Source organism: Xyrauchen texanus, chromosome 30, assembly GCF_025860055.1.
Source record: "Xyrauchen texanus isolate HMW12.3.18 chromosome 30, RBS_HiC_50CHRs, whole genome shotgun sequence".
NCBI classification, from domain to species: Eukaryota; Metazoa; Chordata; class Actinopteri; order Cypriniformes; family Catostomidae; genus Xyrauchen; species Xyrauchen texanus.
The window spans coordinates 18703684-18724854 of record NC_068305.1 but is presented as its reverse complement, the minus strand read 5'-3'; the positions used below and the strand labels follow the sequence as shown (position 1 = coordinate 18724854).

General features: G+C 38.2%; 1 protein-coding gene across 1 annotated transcript; it reads left to right on the top strand.

Moving 5' to 3' along the window:
- Positions 1 to 651: 651 nt before the first annotated feature.
- LOC127623908 (dual specificity tyrosine-phosphorylation-regulated kinase 4-like) lies at positions 652 to 20795 on the top strand. The gene is made up of 14 exons (XM_052098500.1): positions 652 to 792; positions 993 to 1109; positions 16228 to 16653; positions 16985 to 17069; positions 17401 to 17564; positions 17717 to 17853; positions 18092 to 18232; positions 18397 to 18535; positions 19350 to 19431; positions 19617 to 19789; positions 19878 to 19938; positions 20032 to 20152; positions 20251 to 20426; positions 20623 to 20795. The coding sequence occupies exons 1-14, from the start codon at positions 652 to 654 to the stop codon at positions 20793 to 20795; spliced, it is 2136 nt and encodes a 711-aa protein (XP_051954460.1).
- Positions 20796 to 21171: the final 376 nt, after the last annotated feature.

Genomic DNA, 21171 nt, shown 5'->3' with positions numbered 1-21171 from the left:
GAAGCGGCTCTCCTGGCATATCCTCCTGGTGAAGTGGCAGCAGTAATCCGAGCAAGACGAAGACATAGGCTAAGGAGAAGAGCTGAAAAGATTTTTGCGCAGGCCGCCTGTTGATTACCTCTGAGTAACGCCCCCCAATTGTGCCTGAGCGCCCCCCTCTCTGCTGCCTCGTTCACACCGCCCCCCAACACTGTCCAAACGCCCCCTAGGGGGCGGTACCGCCCTCGTTGAGAAACGCTGCTCTATAGCGTCACATATTTGGGACTAGGTCAGTCAAATTTAAAATTGACATCCCTGTTTAAAATGAGTATGGGTGTTACTTTAACACTCAAAAACTGACCTAATCCAGGTTGGACCTTTTAATTCACACATACCAGTAATGGCGGGGAGGATATAAACTAAGCAAATACAAACCAAAAATATATTTTAGAATAAAATTGTTCCAGTTTCTGTACTGATTTTTTTAAGCTTCAAAAATGTGTAATGTAATGAATACATTTACATAAAATGTTCCTTGTTAATGTTCCTTTCATCTTTCTTCATGATACATGGTGGATTATTCAGTTTTTGTGTAGGTGCATGGGCAAATTATGAAGAAATAAACACGTGATGAATACATGACTTGTGATACCATCTCTGTAGAAGACAACAATGACATCGAACGAAAATGGCGAGGACAGTGGCGATGACAGATTCAGTGACCATCTCCGCAACTTCAGTGAGGAAGAAGATTTTTTCAGTGACGCTCATGACAACTTTGATGACTTGCCTGATGAACTGCGTCAGCGGGTGGTACAGTCTGGAGTGACACAAAATACAGCTGATAGTCTACTTAAAATTTTATATAAATACATCCACACTTCCAAAATGTTCAAGAACGAAGAATGAAAACATCACATTCACATGAGGTGAAAACAATTGATGGTGGGGAATATGTCCTTTTTGGCATACTGGAAGATTTGCTCCAAACCAAAGATGGACTGCTGTCACAGACTGACACAGTCATGTTGCAGGTGAGCAAAGATGGACTGCTGTCACAGACTGACACAGTCATGTTGCAGGTGAGCAAAGATGGACTGCTGTCACAGACTGACACAGTCATGTTGCAGGTGAGCAAAGATGGACTGCGATTATTCAAAAGTTCTCCAAAGCAACTTTGGCCAATTTTGGGTAAATTCACTTTTGAAAGGATCCATTTGTGATAGGTTTTTTTGTGGAAACAGCAAGCCACGCGATCCCAATCAATACCTGCATGACTTTGTTAAGGAGGTTTCCACTCTGGAACAAGTTCATGATTCACTGTAGCTGAGCAGATGTTTCATTAGTCCCTGGATTGCTTACTTTGTAATGCTGCAGCTGTTGTGTTTAACTCACAACTAACACAACATATCATCTGAAGTGTACACTGTGTCAGATTGTGAGTGGTATTTGTGCCAAAATACAGAGCAATTGTTAGGGTAGACAGTCAAGGAATCCACAGACAGCTATTTACTATAGTTCATCAATGATATGATATGTTGATCTAAGAGTGCCTGAAGAATATTTCAAAGCATAATATTTCTCTCTGAAGTGTAGTGAAGTAGAGGTAGCGTAAAATGAAAATACTCAAGTACCTCATTCTCTTTCTGTCTAAAACTAATTAACATTGTGTTTACATAATCTTTTACAATCACTAACATACATAATTAAGATATTTCATTATTGTGAAAGTTTGTTTGTAAAATTTTATTTATTTTTATTTACACCAGACCAAACTCACGGTACCCAGAGTGCCAGTTTCTGAAGAAGAAGACATTATCATCCCTCGGAAGCGATCGGTACCGATCCCACCATTTCCACCAGTCCCACCAGCCTCTTCTACACTCGAGTCATCAAGAATGCAGACAATTACTCATAAGCACTGGTTTTAAGCTTTCTTGTATCACCGTAAAAAAAATGGAAAAAAATTATATTGTTGCATTATTTCCACAAATTAAAGTAAACCATTGCACAAATGAAGCAAAAATACACAACTATAAATGAACAGTAATTAATTAGCACTCATATTTTTGTTAAATTTTTCCAAAAGATTATATTATCTCTCTCTCTCTCTCTCTCTCTCTCTCTCTCTCTCTCTCTTTGTCTTTCTGTCTGTCTGCCTGCCTATCTATTTTTCTCTCTGTGTTAGACACTGTCTGTCTCTTTCTCTGCCTGTGTCAGCAGAACGGCACATAATAAGTCAGCTCGAACATTTAAAAGAAGAGGTGGCTGTGATCAAGCAGCTTTTATTATCTTTGACAAATCGCACCTCTCCAGATACAGTCCTGCCAGAGGGCATCCATTTGCTGCTGTGCAACTTGCAGGACCTCGGAATGGTCGAAAATAGGCTTAAGGAGGAGGCCTGCTATAGTGAAATGGTACATTTGATTTCTTCAAATACCATATTCTATAATCACAAGTGTATTACATTTTCCATTACAGTTAGTTTCTGTCTTCTGAATACACTAATATATTATTTCCTCAATTTAGGCAAAGTAGCAGGCAACAGTTGGGGGTCCCAACACATCCACAAACACAAGATGAATCCTTGTGCGCATGCTAACCACCCCACTCAGCAATTGTGCTGGCGTTGCTCTGGCCAGACGTTGGCCATTGGGGATATGCTGGTCTGCAAAGCAGTCATAGGTACAGTATGTAATGTACATATGCAATAAGACCTTAGAAGGGGAACAAAATCAAAAGTTAGAATTTAATTGTAAACGCCAAATGACAGAATATGTTTGGCTGTGGCTCAACAAGGCTAGACCTTTTTACAGCTGACATTTGTATAGTTTTGACCAAAAAACAAGATGAACTAAACTGAGGTAATACAAACTAAAAGTCCCTTTTGCACATTGCTGTTTCCGTTTTCACAGCATCTGAAGAAGTAGATTAGGCAAATTGCAAAAACAAAAAGGTTTTGAATAAGAGGAAAAAATATACTGAGTCATCATTTTAGACTAGGGATGTGCACAACGACTAATTCACTGATGTTTAAATGGACATTTGGTAATCGACTATTCTAAAAGAAAGAACCCCTTAGAAAACAGTAAAAAAATAAAAAAATAACGTGTGTATATGGGACTCATTTGAAATACATAATATATTATTCCATTAGCCAAATCTTATACTAAATGTTGCAGAAAAATAGGGCTCAAGTTTTAATTAGATTTTAAATCCCAGATTTCCAATGTGACTCTTCTGAACACCACTGTATGTGTGTGATATGTGTTGCAGTTTGTTTCTGTTGACTAACGCAGCTTAATTCTCACACTTTATGTATAGCTCCTAACTTAATTAAACCGGTTGAATTACCTGAAAATGCAGATCGGTATCCAGGTGCAAGCATGAAATTGAAATTGCTCACGTGCCAGTGATTACCCCTCCGCGTACCAATGGTGACAAGCGTGACGTAGTCTGACCCCTGGCATAAACAGTCCAGGACCAAGAGCAAACCTACTAACCTCCCATCAAACACATAATGTTCCCTAACATTCCCTGCTGGTTCACATTTGGTTATTTTTTTGGGGAACCAAATAATAATAACAATAATGCTCTAGGTTTTTTGTAACCAAAAAATAACCTTCCCAGAACATTGCAGGGATGTTTTTTTTTAGACATGCAGAACGTTCTCTCTCTTGGTTATTTTTTGGTTTTATTTTTATAACCAAAAAATAACCTTCTCAGAACCTTCTAAGTGATTATTGTTCTGTTTTATAAAATAAATTTTACTTGGTATTTAATCCATGATCAGTTTTGTACTCAATTTTAAATATATATATTCTTAATATTGAATAAATGTAAGTATTTGAAACTGTTAATTTATAACGGCTACTTTCAACAAGTGCAATTATTCTGCATATGCATTAATAGTAATGTTGTGGTTTTCTGCAGGTACAAAGTAAGACCAAACTATTTTTATTTGTTAAAGGTGCAGTATGTAAGATTCAGAAACCCTTGTTATTAATGACACTTGTGGCCGTTAAGTGAACTGCAGCAGCTACCTGTTGCTCGTGCTCCTGCACACACTCCATAGGGATGCAAGCATCAGCCAAAACAATGACATAACGTACAAAGAGACTGAATGTGATTCAACGACATCATGCTGACAGATGAGGTAGCATAATTAAAATTACACAGTTGTGATTGTTTTACTACAAGCTTTGAGACTGTATATTATATTTGACTCTCCAGTGCTGGAACAGTGCTAAAACAAAGTGTGGAAATAGGTCTGACTATGCGAGACTGTAGTTTGAAGTAATCACTTTTATTTGCATGATACATTGACGGCATTTATACGATAGCGTATGTTGGCGTTAGCTAGCTAGTCAGCTTTATCAATAGCTGTTAGCTAAATTTGGTGGATGATGACAGTAGCTGTTTCTAAAATAGACTGCACATTATAAATAGTTGTGATTCCATCACAACTGTCAAATTTTGATATATTGAGGCACTATTGTTTTATAATATTAGATTGTATATATTTTCTGTATAACCAAGTGTTATTGTAGTTTACCATGCTGAATAATTACAGGTTAACATTGTTTATGACAGTTACTGTTCAGGCAAGATCAAGTTACCCCGATCAATCCTTATGGCACTATATTTCACATGCTTTGCAGTTATGTAAGCTTACATGTCCAATAAGAACACCAATTCAGGGTCAGTTTTGATCCCCAAAACCGAACGAAGGTCCCTCCAGGAATCAAATGCCCTGCCGATGTTGACTCTAGTTTTTGCTTGACCACAATCACATTCCTGCTTAGCCAGATGGGATTTTGGCTAACTCTGAGTTTGCATTCGCTGTTGAATTTTGGAAGAGAAGCTACTGTCTGAGGCAAGGCTCTTGGGAGCGCGCATAAACAACACATCCTTTGGATTTTCCTGGCAAAAGCGACCCACTCCCTTCCTGTGAAAATCAGTCTACAGGCTTTAATAGGCAACCTAGGACCCACACACACGTGCCCCACATTTCACGCCAAAGGTTCTGCCCACAGTGTCCCCACATGGGCCCCAAAGGGCCATGTTTGTTGGTTAAGTCTAAATAGTGACATTAATGTAGATCAACATCAGAAAAACAAATAGCCAAAATTACCCACTGTTGCCCATTGTCATTTCAATATTTGGTGAAATGGTTTGTCATGTTGGTATGCAATAGGTTACTGTGTCTAATAGTGTAACTAACTGTACCAGACTGCTGACTACCAGACTAAAACTATTTGTTCAAACTGCAAAAAGAGGGTTTGATTAATTTTACACTCTGATGATATTTTAAAGCTCTGAAGGGCTTGTGGTGAACGGTTTGGAGTTCTTCATGAGTCCAAAAATGTGTGCCCAAACCCAAAGAGACCTGGAAATGTGCTATCCGGAACCGACCCAGACCCGTCTATTATTTTAAATCTGGACCCGGCCGGGACACACATACCCGGTTGAACCCCATCGGCACAGATCCCACAGCTAATTGCTATTAACAAGTTAATTTACAAGTTGTGAAAATAAAACTTTGTGTCTTACCTAATGTAACATTAGTAGCCTTCTCTCCGGTACCTGAGCGTGACACATACAATCAATCCTCCTTGCCAAGAAAGTTGGTATAATAACAATATAATAAGGTATAATAAGTTCCTCACTTGCTGATTGAAAGAGCATGTACAATCCCATTATTTCAGCTTCAAAAGTCCACTTGCAGTCACGGTGGCAGATGACAAACGAATTTGCAGATTTGCCGTTTTTTTTGTATCTTGCATAATATGATAACTTCCACTGTTTGCCCTTTTGAACTATAATAACGATTGTTCGTTCAGTGTCATGGCCGCTGACATTAGCAGTACTAATTTGCTGTCACCTGTGCTCTCTGAGATGTGTCTGACCATGGATTTTAGATATACAAAGCAACAAACTCCAACCAAAATATCTCAATACTAGCGCTGACGATAATAATGCACTGATGATTTACGTCATCTGTCAAAACTCCGGCCATCTAAATAAAAGAGCCAATCTTCAAATTGTAAAGTCATCGTGTCACTGAAGATGTTAAACAGACCCGGGACCCAAAGTATAAGAAATGGTGTCATTTCAGTACTTTAAGATCAGAGTTGGTGTTAGATTTCAAACAATGTCATAATCGGACAAGACCATCAGTTTATAAACTGAGGCACAAGTTAACATTTTTACATTTTACATTTATGCATTTTGGCAGACGCTTTTATCCAAAGCGACTTACAAAGCCCTTATTACAGGGACAATCCCCCCGGAGCAACCTGGAGTTAAGTGCCTTGCTCAAGGACACAATGGTGGTGGCTGTGGGGTTCGAACCAGTGTACTTCTGATTATCAGATTATCCAACATGGATAAACTGCAGGTTTATTTGCTCCATTTCACAATGAACACACACTTAATGCGAACTCCCGCTATTGATATTTAGACGTGAAATGATTGGACGAAAGTTGTCTATATGTCACTAGCTTGACGACGGCTTCTGATTGGATGGTTAACTTATCCACCTGGCACTTTGCCATTCCGACAGTAGAAAAACTATTTGTGTTATTCATTTTCTTAATAGTAAATGGCAGAATAAATTTACTGGGAAGCAAATAATTTGTTATATGTGACATCATTTTGTCCTGAACAATAATGAGTGATATGAATGATTATTTTTTTATGACAAATCGATTTTGCCTGGCTCCCAAATCCATTTTCACTGTATGCTAGATATAAGAATATACCGGTAACATATCAAGGTAACATCACATCCCATGAGAGAATATGTATTGTTGGATCTACAGAGCTGAAATATTGTTCTGAAAATCTTCATTTGTGTTCCGCAGAAGAAAGTCATACACATCTGGGATGGCATAAGGGTTAGTAAATGATGAGATAATACATTTTTGGGGGTAAAAACTTCTTTGTTCTAATTGTTCATTTGAAATAATATTATTTTTTAATAAGGAAAATACTAATTGAACAATTAATTTTATGATAACTTATAGTAAAGAAGTGACAAATTAAGTGACATATTGTATATTTAGCTGTATGGAATATACTTTATAGGAAATAGGTCTATCAGTATAGAACAGAAGGGAGCAAAAACACGTACATACACTGGAAGCTGCGATATTAAATCACCCCTATTATAATATTAATTGATAAAGCTTTAAACAGCTGATTTAAATGCATGTGATAGTTTGGTTTTGTCTAATGTTAACCATTTACAATTCACACTGAACTTTGAACTTATTGGCTGTTTGTTTTTCTGCAACTTATTCACCTTATTAAGCCCCGCCCCTTTTCCGCGCTCTTCTAACTTCCTGTTTGTATTGAAGCTACTAAGAAGAGTAGATCAAAATGGATTATGTATGGGAGCACAAAAAGTATTTGTCCCCAAGAGTTGAAGGTGTGAGTCTACATCACCCCTTTACTATGTGAAAATGCTTGTGAGGTGTTTTTTCTGTCTCTATAAATGTTAATTTTTACCAGTGGTGATTTCTCAGGGCCAGCAAAGCCTTCTCTGCAGGCTTATCATGCCTAATAAATAAATATTTTTTTCATCCTTTCATTCTCATTCACCTCTTTGCCTGTGTATTTCCAATCGCTTTCTACATCTAATTCATCTACAAACGAATGGCAAAAAACAAAAAGTTTATCCAATCAGAATTAATGCCTCGGCTCTTTCACAAATCGCATGCCCGAAGCCGAGCTCCTTGGCAGAAGCAGCGTGTGAGTTTGAGCTCCACTCCGTTAGGCCTTCAGAATTTCTGCAGAATACCCCAACACTGCAGTGAATAGGCATCTAAAGTCAGATTGTGAGATTCATCAGCCAATCAGGTTGATTTATTTGTTCTTGGTGGGTGTGGTCCCAGTCCAAGCCTTCTAGCTGGCCTTGAGTGACGCAATTATGCTTTTAAGTTATGTCCGTTAAACGTTTGAAAGCGAAGAGCGTGAGATCTTGCGGTCATCACCATTGAGAAAGAGATCTTTATGGATTTAAAAACCTGAGATGTTCTGCATGATCATGTGATTGATTAATTAAACTGGAAAGGAGGACTGATTATCAATTCAAGCAAATTGGTAAGTGCGTTTTCCAATGCAATAGCAACATCAGTAGTTTTCTAAGTCTAAATTAAGCTGCTGGAGCATTCCGTGTCTGTTCAAGTTTTGAAAAGTAATCATGTACCTTGACGAAACATTTTATTGCAAGCAACATTTAAATCGCAAATATTATTAGAGAGCTTTTTCTTGGTATTGGACCTCCTTGATTTTGGCTTTCGTGCGTGGATGTGTTTTTAAAATGTCAATTGGTATTATTAGATGACTGCCACATAAGAATGATGGCATAAGGTGTCTTATTCATTGTGAAACTGTTTTCTAAATGACACGAATCGCACTGAAGGCCTAGACTTAAAATGCACAGGCCGCCACTGTTTTTTACATGTTTACCTTATCAATAACACCATGGGTGAATGACACGAGATGATAGTCAGGCATGTCCAGATGAGATATTTTTAATGACTTTGTGTTTTCTCTTCGAGTTTCATGAGCATAGATGAATATCAGTACTCCACATTGTTAAGGTAAGATCTTTGTGTATTTATTAATGTAGTTCTCTTGTTTTAAAATTTCCCTGGTCTGCTACCAGTTGTTAAGACACCCCCTGAACACTTTAAAATACTCATGATAACTTTTGACAGCTCATTAAACTTTGATATCAACACCATAGATATCTATATAGAACCGCTAGAACGGAAGTTACGAGACAACATTTTCAAGATGGCTGCGAGCTAGTTTCTCTGGCGCATAAGGTTAATAAGTTACTAAGGCTATATGAACGACTTCTCAACTGTGCTATCACAGACAGCTTGTAAGTAGCTCTTAGTAGCTAATGCGAATGGAGGAGGTGGGACTTGCCAGAAAACGTGTGGGGGAAAAATAACACAACCACCATAGTGATGTCATCTAGTATCTATCATTTTTATTTGCACGCAGGTTTAATAGCAATAACAACAACAATTACAAAATCAACAGCTCCGATGGAGCACACCGGGATCGGGGCTACACTTTTGTTTGTTTAGGGCTGTTTTATGTGAACTGTGTGCATTGGCAAACGTAGGCAGCTGCCTTATTAGTTAATGGTTTAAACAACTGTTTTTGGATGAACTGAACTGTTTAAAAAGCACCTTATTTCATCCTAACTTCATCCATTCTTGTACAGCCTCTGAAGGCAGAATTTGCAGGTTTTCGGATGCAGCTTCAGGTTATAGGTTAAACTAGGCACAATGTGTGCATGCGGTGCTCCATGCTACCGCCGGAGGGGATGGCAAAGGTGACAAAAGCACGCTTAAACCACGCTGCACATGCTGAACTCAGCGGACAACATGTTGAAATTCACTATAAACCTATTTTCTGTAGTCACAGTACAGATGTAATGAAAACTCAAAAAGTCTCTCACGATGAACACACACACGTAAAATGGGTGATTCTCTTTGGATAATTTGTTATATTTTATTTCTGTTAATTGGATTGTAAAATTAGCACAATCTTCTGCGTAGCAGGCTTGCAGCTTGTTTAGTAACAGTGGCTGTGGAGCTCCTCTTCTTTTTCAATGCTGGTTTTTGTCCAATCACAAGCTGCAGCACCTCCCACAGTTCCTATACACCCCAAAAGTATCTACCCCGAAGTAGGAGCTAAAAATTTTCTCTAAAACTGCTTTGAGGCACTATAGTTCCTTTGGTGTGAAAGCGACCCGGGGAAAAGTACCTAAAATGGGTTTTAGTACCACCAGTTTGAAAGGCCCTCATGTCTAAAAAACCTTGCCCTTGTCACGGTTTCGTGTCACCCGCACCATGTTTCGTGTCACCTGCACTGTGTTTCGCGTCATCCGCACCATGTTTCGCGTCGTCTGCACCGTGTTTCGTGTTCTCCGCCCGTGTTTTCTGTTTCACCCGTCACTAGTCTTTTTCCATGTCACACTCCCTTGTTTTCCGCCCGTGTTTTCTGCTTTACCGTTCACGCTCCCTGTCATGTCTTCCATGTTGTCCGCACATGTTTCACTGTCTCTGTCAAAACTACATTTCCCATCTTTCCCGGCCCCCTCTGCCAGCACAATGTTATTGTCCGCACCTGTTCGTGATTTTGTTATCACCATGTCCTGTCTATTTAAACCCGCTTGTTTTCCCTTTCCTTTGTCGTTTGTTGAATGTTGTTTTGCTTGGTCTGCGTTTTCTCCCCGAGTCCTTTTTCTATGCCATCGTGTGTCTTACAACCTTGTTTTGCCCCTCGCGGCAGTTTTCCTTTGTTCCCGTGATTTTGCTTTGCTCCTCCCCTTTTTGTTTGTAAATAAAGTTAGCCTGCTCTTAGATCCGCTCTCCTTGCCTGCCTCGCTGCATCTTCGTAACAGCCCTTCATTTGAGCTGTTAAAGGAGTATACCAGGTACAGTACATGTTAAGCTCAATCCACCCCATTTGTGGCATATTCTTGATTAACACAAAAATGCATTTCGATTCGTCCCTACTTTTCTTTAAAAAAAAAAAAAAAAAAGGACAAAGAACAAGAACACCTTGTTACGGTGAGTTTATGACCTATGCAATATACAACCCCAATTCTGAAAAAGTTTAAAATGCTAATAAAAACAAAAAAGGAAATTGTTAATTCAATACAAAACATTATTCAATGTTTTTGTGATTTGAATTTATTTTTAATTATATACACTCATTTCAAATCAGATGATTGCAATACGCTCCAAAAAAGGGCAATTTAGGACTAATACCAATCTGACGAGTTAAAATAACAAAGTAATGTAAAACAGGAGATGTTAAACAGGTGAGTCAGTCGAGTTATAGTATATAAGAAGCCTTCAAAACAGCCTAGACCTTCAAGTGCAAGGATGGGTCGAGGTTTGCCAATTTACAGACAGATGCATCGACAAATAATCCAGCACTTTGAGAAGAATCTTCTCCAAAGACAAATTGGAAGGATTTTGGGCATTTCACCTGCTACAGTGCTCAATATGTTTAAAAGATTCAAGGAATCCGGTCAAATCTCGGCACGTAAAGGGCAAGACCACTTCTGAATGCATGTGATATCCGATTCCTCAGACATGGGTCTGTAATGGATATCATAACATGGGCTCGGGAATACTTTGATAAACGTTTTTCAGCAGGGCTGGATTGGTAATCTGGCATAGCGGGCATTTTCCCAGTGGCCCGACGCACTTTGGGGCCGATCAGAGGCGGACTTGCCATTGAGAGAACCGGGCGGGCCATCCGAGAAACGGGCCTAATGGGCTGTGAAAAGCTGAAATGTTTGCCAGTTTCTATGTTAAATCCTGGGACTATTTCTCTTCCCAGTCCACCCCTGTTTGTAAGTCAACCCCTTTCGATGGTGCATCCACAGATTTAAGTTAAAGCTTGACTATGCAAATTTTTTGTACAAGCTGTGATATGTTGTCAAAATCAAAAGTCTTGGATTATATGGCACAAGTTATATGTGTGTATATACCCCTTTAATGGTCTAAAGCAATCTAAATCTGGGCACCATAAACTGAAAGAGATGCTCGTGTCAGGATCTGTAACTGATCAAGCCCTGTTTGGCCGCAAGAAGAAATCCCCCTCCCTCAGGGCCAGAACCTACCAAACCCTTAGCAAAGCTAGTGTTATTGAAATGTTTGTTGTCTAAAATATTTAACTGGCTAGACATTGCTTGTTGAGCAATTCCTCTATTGAGATTCATTCAAATCTCAGGATGTTTTTTTTTTTGTCTTATTGGAGACATACGGTATGTGCACAAAAAAAGAAAAGTGTAATTCTTTAAATCTACAAATTCCAAGGACTGGTACAAGCAAAGTCTTTCTAGCAAGTCAGTCCACTGTCGGCCATCTTTGGAACACTCTTGGGAAGCTATTTCCAGTCATGACCGTGCAACTCCTATCCACTTGAATGGGGGAGCACCAAAATCTCAAAAACGGTTGCTCAAGATTACGATCATATTTCAAGAAACTATTTCAAATCAGCAATAAAATGTGATAATATTGGAATCATAAATTTTGCTACTTTTCCTCATATTACAATGAAACGTGCTATTTTCCCGGCTTGTATAGTTATTGCACATGTGCGTTAATTAGTTGATTGACAGGTGATGTCTGTATCTAAAAGATTGGCTCTTTTAACTGTAAGGCAGGACTTCCTTTCTACATCCGTTGACCGCTGGGCGTTAGAGCTTCTTGGTTGGCCGTTCTCCCATTAATTTAAATAGAGACCTACGATGGGAAAGTCATGGAAATGCTTTGGTCATAAGGAGTGGAAACCCTACTAATTTTAAGGTAATTGTCTTTTGATTGCAGTGAAATGAAAAGACCAGAGAAGATTCAAGTGTTGAAATGACTGCATAGCTGTGGACAAAGAGAGTCATTCATTATTCGGTGTCATTCAAATGGCAAGTTTCTTGTATTGGCTGTTGTACATTAAATTGAGAAATTAAGCTTTGCATTGTGTAGAAGTTCACAGCGATTTATTACATATTGTGTTCTCAAATACTATAGAGTGTCATTTAGTTTTTGTGTGATGTTTTGGTCTGGACAAAAATAAATCTATATAGTATCTTGCCTACTATTGCATTTCTGGGTTGACAGTCCATCTTTTCTTCTGCGTCATCTGCTGTCTAGGTCTTGAAGACAGCTTTATGACTTTCGAAGTGCTGTTGAGAGAATTCAACTAACCAGAGAATCAAATAGATAAAACTAATATTTAATGGTGGGTTCTGTGCACATGAAGAGTTCATGTGCAACATCTGTAGCAGAGAACATTTAGTGTAGAGCAGTGGCGGCTGCTGGTCTTTCAAAGAGGGGAAGCTCATTTTCGGCCTACATTATAAACTTATTTACCCTATTTTTTGCACTAAATCAATCTTAGGTGTTGATCTGCCCTGCTGTTTAATTCTAATTTTTTCCTCGTAAGGAAGACTTTCAAATGGCTTCGCCAAAATCAGGTCGACAATATTAGCACCGTCTGCCATCGTGCGCAGTTTCACCCGTACTGACGCTAGCCTAGCCTACTGTATGAATGAATGAATGAACGAACAAGCGAACGAACGAACGCTCTAAAACAAAATATATTAAACTTGGTAAAACTGAAACAAGGAATGTGGTGTATAATTGTGTGAAATGTATTATGCAAATTGACTAGCAATTTCGCCAAACAAATATAAAGAAATAGGTTGCAGCAGTTTGTCTTTCGACTACACTTGAGAAATCCGCGATGGGACTGAGCGCGAAATAGCTTCAGTGACTTCTTATAGTACAGATTCGCTGTCAGATTCGCTGTCAATCAAAAGGAGATGCAGTCTTTCGACAGATCCTCCAATCGTCACGCGGAAGCCCGGAGTCCGGGCCAGCCCACTCCTCATTCACCCCCAGAGACGCTGAGCGTCTGTGGGCGGGACATAATCGCAGCATTTATCCAATGACCGTCTATTTTCGGAGCACTGAAAAAAACTGTTCATAGCAGCCCCATTGAAGTCAATGGACGCTCGGCTTCAACAGGGAAATGCACTGACGCTACGGGAATGTATGAGAAGTAAATCGAGTCAGCTGACCTGCTATATGTAATGTAGCTGATTCTGAACGAACTCGTCTTCGAGATGAACGTGTTCTAATGCATTTTTAGTCAATAAATTGTTTACACAATAGTACATATTTGACCATTATTTTTTTGACATTATAGGGGAAGCTGAGCTTCCCTTGCAGTCTTAAAGAAATCCCCACTGGTGTAGAGAGACGATACTGTTTTTATACAAACAAAACTCATTATTTTTATTCTTAAGTGTCTGATGACTAAATACATTTTCACAATAAAACCATGACGTGTGCTTAATGAATAATTCATTAGTTTAAACATGTTTTTAATTATGCCATTTTTAAGTTGAAAATGGTAAATATCAGCTAAAACAATGCTGATTATAGATTTACATGATCTCTAATGTAATATTTTGGATTGTAAATTGTCTTAATTCATGTACAAATGTCACATCCAGTACTGGGTATTTTCTGTACTTTCCACCAAAATGGTGTATTTCCACCTGCAACATGTTGCTAATGCTAAAATGGCTTGAACGAGATGCAGCTCTGAACAGTTAAATGCACGGCATATAATGTTTATTCCATAATTCTCAATGGATCTTAGCTTATGTGTTTTCATGGCTCAATCTAATCACCAATATGCAGGCCTCCCCACCCATTGTTTCAAAACTAATGTCCCAAAACAGCAAAGAAGATTGCTAAAGGAGAAGATAAGTGACTAGCCAATAAAAAAAAAATATAAAAAATAGCATGTTAGCAGCAGTTTACTTTGGGACTCCTAGCACAGATATCCTAACCTGGCCTTTGATGTGTCCTTTCAGTCTGACTTTAATAGTCCATATGAATGAGTCCATAGGTATGATTTGATGACTAAACCATTACTATGGTTTGATTTGAATATGGTTTAAATGTTATTTTGTGGGATCCCTGTGAATATTCACATTAATAAACAAAGATTGAAGGGATTTTTGTTTTCCATAATGCTATTCTTAAATTGTTTCTTCCCCTGATGCAAAATCTTTTAGTTGTCTTTGTTTGCTAGGATGCTTGAAAAACATTTTATTTATTTGTTTATTATTATTATTTGAGTATCAAAACATAAATATACCTTATCCCACTATATACATGTAATCATGCATTGCCTGTCAACTGGGTTTGAGTAAACGTTAAAGTTTTTTATTTTTGAATAGCAGATGTGTTCATGTAATAAGACCAAAAAGTTACTTTTAGTATTACTTTTTTATTTAGGTAAACACTTTATATTTTCAGAGAACTGGTGCACTGGTATTTGGGGCACATTTTTTAACATGGTTTTCATAAAGAAAACCATTGATTTAAAGCTAATAGTATTTAAACTTTTTGGGTGTACAAAACTGAACACATTCATGTGTCTAGCCCTTTGGAAATTCCTATGTTTGTTTTGAGAGACCCGTCACTGACTCAACCAATGGCGTGAGCTGGGGGCGCGGCTATTAAAATAAAAATAAACGTTATTTTTGCAATTCCGTTTGGTAGCGCTAGTGGCGCACTTCAGGTAAATTAAATACTGGTGCGTTTTCTCTAGTGGAAAAAAATATATTTCAAAAGTCAAAGTTTCTGAGGGCACTGTTACAATAAAAACTCAAAATAATGGACCAAATAGTTTGACAATTTTAGTTACTATGTGAGATTCATGACGTCTCGTTGTTTGGTTCCATAGATTCATGACGTCTCATGGTCGAAAAGAACTAGCATTATGACATTGCAGTGTGACAGTGTTTCAGACAATTTTTGCAGATCAGTCTTCACGGATATTTGCAGTGTTTTAGCTCACTTTTTGTATCTGAAAAAATGAGTACAGCATTTAGAAAGGCATTTGGTCCTCGTGCATCGGTCATCTCACCGTAAGTAGCCTACGTTTATGAATAACGTTAATTTTGAATTATTGTTATCAAGTCGCGGCATCCAAATGTAATATGCTTAATCTTTTTTCTTTTTCTTTCTTCTTATAAAGGGAGATGAACAACAGGTCGAAGCTTAAAAAGCTGTGGACCCGTCCGATGCAGCAAGAGGTTTGCAATATATTAACTTGCTACGAACAAAATAGCGATCTTAGATAAATAGACTTAAACATCTATCAAAACCGCTTTAATTTTTCAAGTAAATGTTGGTTGTCAATCACAGGAGGTCAAACTAAATATTACATGGGCTGTATTATTTTCTTTTGAGGTTTGACAATTTCGTAACCCTGTTAAATACAATAAAATTCTGTTGTTTTAAACTTTGATTTGTATGATTTTGTTTTTTCTGGCAATAAAAATTTAACAAACATCAAAATTAAATAAAATGTTGGCCATAATTACAAAAACATATTATATTTGATATGAATAAGTATAATATTAAATAATTGCACTTTTGTCCTAATATAAACTACCACTCAGTAGGGGTTTGCTTGGGGCCAAATGTTGGTTTGCAGTTGTTAAAAGTTTTGTTTTTTTATAAAAAGTTGTTTCTTGCTATTAAAATCAGTTAATTAAAATGTCTCTTGCTATTCAGAGATGTTCATTAAAACTAGATACTTTAATGCAAGATCAATAATCAGGCTACTCACTGTTAGGACATTGTATATATCACTCACCATGATCATGCTCCCCTTCTTTAGCCCACCTGCCTTCTCCCTCCGCTGGCACATAAACCAGCACCACCGGCTCGAAAGCCCACCATATCCACTCACCAGAATGATGGATCTCCGCTGGCACATAAACCAGCACCACCGGCTCGAAAGCCCACTATATCCACTCACCAGAATGATGGATCTCTGCTGGTACATAAACCAGCACCACCGGCTCGAAAGCCCACCACATCCACTCACCAGAATGATGGATCTCCGCTGGCACATAAACCAGCACCACCGGCTCGAAAGCCCACCACATCCACTCACCAGAATGATGGATCGCCGCTGGCTCATAAACCAGCACCACCGGCTCGAAAGCCCACCACATCCACTCACCAGATTGGGGGATCTCTGTGCCATCCCAGTGTTAAGCCCCAGCTCAATAACCTGGAGATCCATCAGATGAATGTCTCCGTGAGTTCCATTGCACTTGTCTTTTTGAAACATTTCAGCTGAAACAAACAATACACTTAATCTTAACCCTGCTTAAACTCCAACATCCTTTCAAGATTTATCCACCCTCCTGATTTTAACCTGTCATCACTAATTCTTCTGTACAGTTACAGATAATTTAATTCAAGTCATTCTAGTGAGAGATTAATTACTACTCTTTGTAAGCCTTATTTATTTAACTATTCAGAAAGGTATTTTTTCCTAAAATAATATTGAAGGAACAATTGAAATAAAGGTGTGTGTGTGTGTGTGTTATTTTAATTATTCTTTATTTTTTTTTTTTTTTTAACAGAATGAGAGGTCAGACACCTCTAAACAGAGTAACCTTCTAAAGCGCATCTTTGGCAAGGAGAAGGTGGAACCTTTGAGTCCCGCAGGTAGAGAAAAATTCATTTGTTGTGTACTAAGTTAACAAAATAAATGGCTATTTTCTTGTAATCATGTTTTTTAAGTTCAACTTGTTTTATGACATAATTTTATTGATTTGAATTGCTTGTAATTTGGTTTGATTATATTCAATAATTTGAACTTTTAGATGTTTTATATAGCTAAATAAACATAATCCCTATAAACATATTCCCCTGCGGATCACATACCAAATGATTTGCAACCTATTCAAAACAAAGTATTTAACTGTTTAACTTGTCTAACGCATTCCTATGTTCAACCACATTAACCACATTCTCTTTTGTCACCTAACTGTGCCAGATGCCCTGACGCTTTATGGACAGAAGCTAACTGACTTTGAGCGGAATGAGATAATGGGATACCCAGAGATCTGGTACCTTGGCCTGAAAGCTGACAAGATCGCAGGGTCTATTTACAATCCCTATAACTCTGGATTTGATAATGAGGATGGCCATTACATTAAGGTAACTGTCAATGCCATGCTTTATTATTTTTAATCTTTACAGCTGATTGTTAGATAAACTTTAGTTAAGTGCTTTAAAAAAAAAAAAAAAACATTCTATAGTTGATGTAGCTGTAAAATGTATATAAAATGTCTTGGTTGTGTTGTTTACAGGTCGCTCATGACCACATTGCGTATCGTTATGAGGTGCTGGATGTGATTGGTCAAGGGTCATTTGGCCAAGTGCTCAAATGTCTGGATCACAAGACCAATGAGATGGTTGCTCTGAAAATAATACGCAGAGATGAGCGGTAACTCACTTTGTGTCCTACCTGCTTTAATTCTAAACGTGTAGAGATGCTTTTCATAAGAACAGAGGTCAAGAGAATACCTCTTAATTGTTTGCGTTTTGGTGTAAATGCATTTGCACTCAAAACAGTTACATTTATATTCCTTCAATGTAGCCCCAAAACACAACACATAATGGTTGTTGCTGTTCGGTTGTAACCATTCAGGTTTAACGGAGTATGTTTCTGTATTGTGTATCAGGATTAATAAATTTGCCGGGATTGAGGTGCACCTTTTGAAAGCTCTGCGTGAGAAAGACAAAGACGACTCCTTCAATGTCGTCCACATGAAGGAGTTCTTTATCTTCCGCAACCACCTCTGCATCACCTTCGAGCTTTTGGGGTGAGACCAAGTTAGAGTATAATTTTCAGTAAATCATAAGATTAATGATTGTAGTCCTATCAGTGTTTTAAAGCTTGCTTTGAATTTAAAATGGAGACCGACTCGCTGATTGGTTTGATTTGTCAATAAGTTTATTTTGTGTGTTTTTTTATGTTTGTGCAAAGATCAAGCCTATATGATCTCCTTAAAAAGAGACATCATCAGGGTTTCTGCAAGACACTAGTCCAGCGCTTTGCCCGCTCATTACTGGAGTGCCTGCAGGCTCTTCACAAAGAGAAGATTGTCCATTGTGACCTCAAACCTGTGAGTTGACAACATCATTTTGACCATCAGAGATAATTCATGCACTGAACATGTGTTTCCAGTCCTGTTGAGTGCAAAACCCTTTTTAGGTGGGTTCCCATTTTTCTACAATGGACTAGTAAAAACGTTGTACATAAAAGTATATACACTGTAGGCCAAATTATAGAATCATTATTCTCCAAAAAAATTATAATAATGACTAGTAAATGTTTAAATATTGATGTTCAGTTCAAGTATGCATATTTGGATTAGTAGCCTATTCATGTTGATATTCGAACCCATAATCAACAAAGCTGTCACGTTGCTTGCATTCAGTGTAGATGGTGTGTTAAAATACACACTCTATCAATGCAATACATTGTCTTTCATTTTCCTTCACATGCTGAATAAACTCAGACACTTAGCAAACTGAAAACAGGTCATCACATGCATAGAACAGAAGTTAATGCTTCTATTAAACACACTCTACCACAAAGGCAACTGGCTCTTTTAACAAAAAGGTGGAACTCCCATTCTTACAGCCAACACAGTGCGCACTGTGATTTCTCCCATAAATTTACCTGGTCGGTAACCTTCTGCTATACCGTCTTTACATAGCCCAGTATCCAAAGCCTAATTGTTTTATCTAAAGCCTAATTTGTCATAGTCACAAACAACCTTGGCTGACAAAAACAGTTCTGATTTGTTTACTTTTGGAATGGTACACTATAAGTGTATGGCACTGTCTTTTATTTTATTTGATGTCACTGAAATTTAAGTCACTATTGAGGTGTGTTGGATGCAGTGAAATAAATACATATGTTGCTGTGTACAGGAGAACATTCTGTTGTGCCAAGGCAACAAATTTGACACCAAGGTGACTGATTTTGGATGCGGCTGCTTTGAGGATCAGAGAAGTGAGTTTGCTTTTGATGGCTTAAACATGTGAGATTAAGTGTTCAGGGAAAGGTAATTTGCAGTTATGAGGTGGACTGCATGGAACTTGTGCATTATATACATGTTTAATTTCTATTCAAGGTTACAATTTGTTATTCTAACCTTTGGTTTTTCTTTTTTTTATATATATATATATACATTGTAGTTTTGACTTACGTTGGAAGCCGATGGTACCGTGCACCAGAGGTGATCCTACGTCAGCCATACGACTCTGCCATAGATATGTGGAGCTTTGGCTGTGTCATAGCAGAGCTCTACACTGGCCGGACAATCTTTACTGGGAAAAGCGAGTTGGATCAACTGGCCTCCTTTTTGGAGGTAAAGGCAGTGTGTGGCTAGCAAATCTGCACTTAGAAACATGAATAATCACTTAACGTTGGAGTTTGTAATGATTGTGCTTCATCAGGTGCTTGGTATGCCTCCTACTGATTTTACTCAAGAATCAGAAATTTGGGAGAGCCTCTTTGGTGAGTTCAAATTTGGCTGATTTTCCAGTTATTTTTGGTTGTGTTATTTTGGAACTATGCTAAAGTGATGATGTTTGTTGGGTTCCATTAAAGATTCAAAGGGGATGCCCAAGATGGTGTATTTTCCTAAAAGATATCCCAGCACTAGACCTCTGGCCAGTATTCTGAGAACCAGTGATGCAACCTTCTTGGACTTTATGAGGCGCTGCCTGACGTATGTTCACCCTCTGATGACAATACAATAGAATTGTGTTTTCTGCTGGCCATTTGCCATCTTTAAATGTACTGACCTTGAATTAACACACTATACAGATGGGATCCCAAGAAGCGCATGACCCCTAATGAGGCCATGCAGCATAAATGGATCGTGGAGTGTTGTCTTAAAAATCCACTCCAGCAGCGGTGTGAACCAAAGCACAGCACTGGCAAGAACAAAACTGAGATGCCCCTTCTCAAAACTGCTGAAAAAGGCCTTTTACAGCAACAGGGTACGGCAGACTGGATATTGTTGTTGAATTGTTGTGCATTTATGTCATTTAGATTACTCACAAGTCCTCTAATGGAATAAGTTGAAGAATAATGTGAAATAAGTGTTTTAGTTGCAATGTTAAGCCTCGCGTTAAGCTAACAGTGTTCATACGCTATCTGCAGAATGTTTTAGTAATTGTTTTGTTTGTTCATCAGAAAAGAAAGTCCTGATCAACAAAGGGGGGCCAGCAAAGAAAGTTATGCCCGTCCCTGGCTCAGATCCATCGAGTGGACTTTCCTTTGAGCCAAAACGGGGACAACAACAAAAATTATTTCCCAAGAAAAGTGGAATGAAGCGATGGACCAGACAGCGTTCATCAAAGCCCTAGCCAGGAAATCACAGCGTCCCAGGAAACACAGCGGCCACAAGGAGGCGATAGCTGAGAGTCAGATTACACACAATTGCTGAGCCCACTTCCAGTACAACAGTAATTGCTGGGCAAAATGCAAAGGTATTGAGCTCTTCAACACTTCCCCAGTATTATGTGACTATATGTAAACATTATAGTAAAACTATAGCCTAAGAATTTTGCTTTGCTTCTTGGTGCTTATAGCTAAATCATTTGTGAAAATAATGTATGGCACCAGTTTAGATAACTGTTCTTTCATCTACAGAACCAAAATTTTATGTTATTTATTTAGCATCAAACCTCACAGCAGAGAGCACTTCATTATGCTTTGCTACATTTCTATTCAACCTACAGC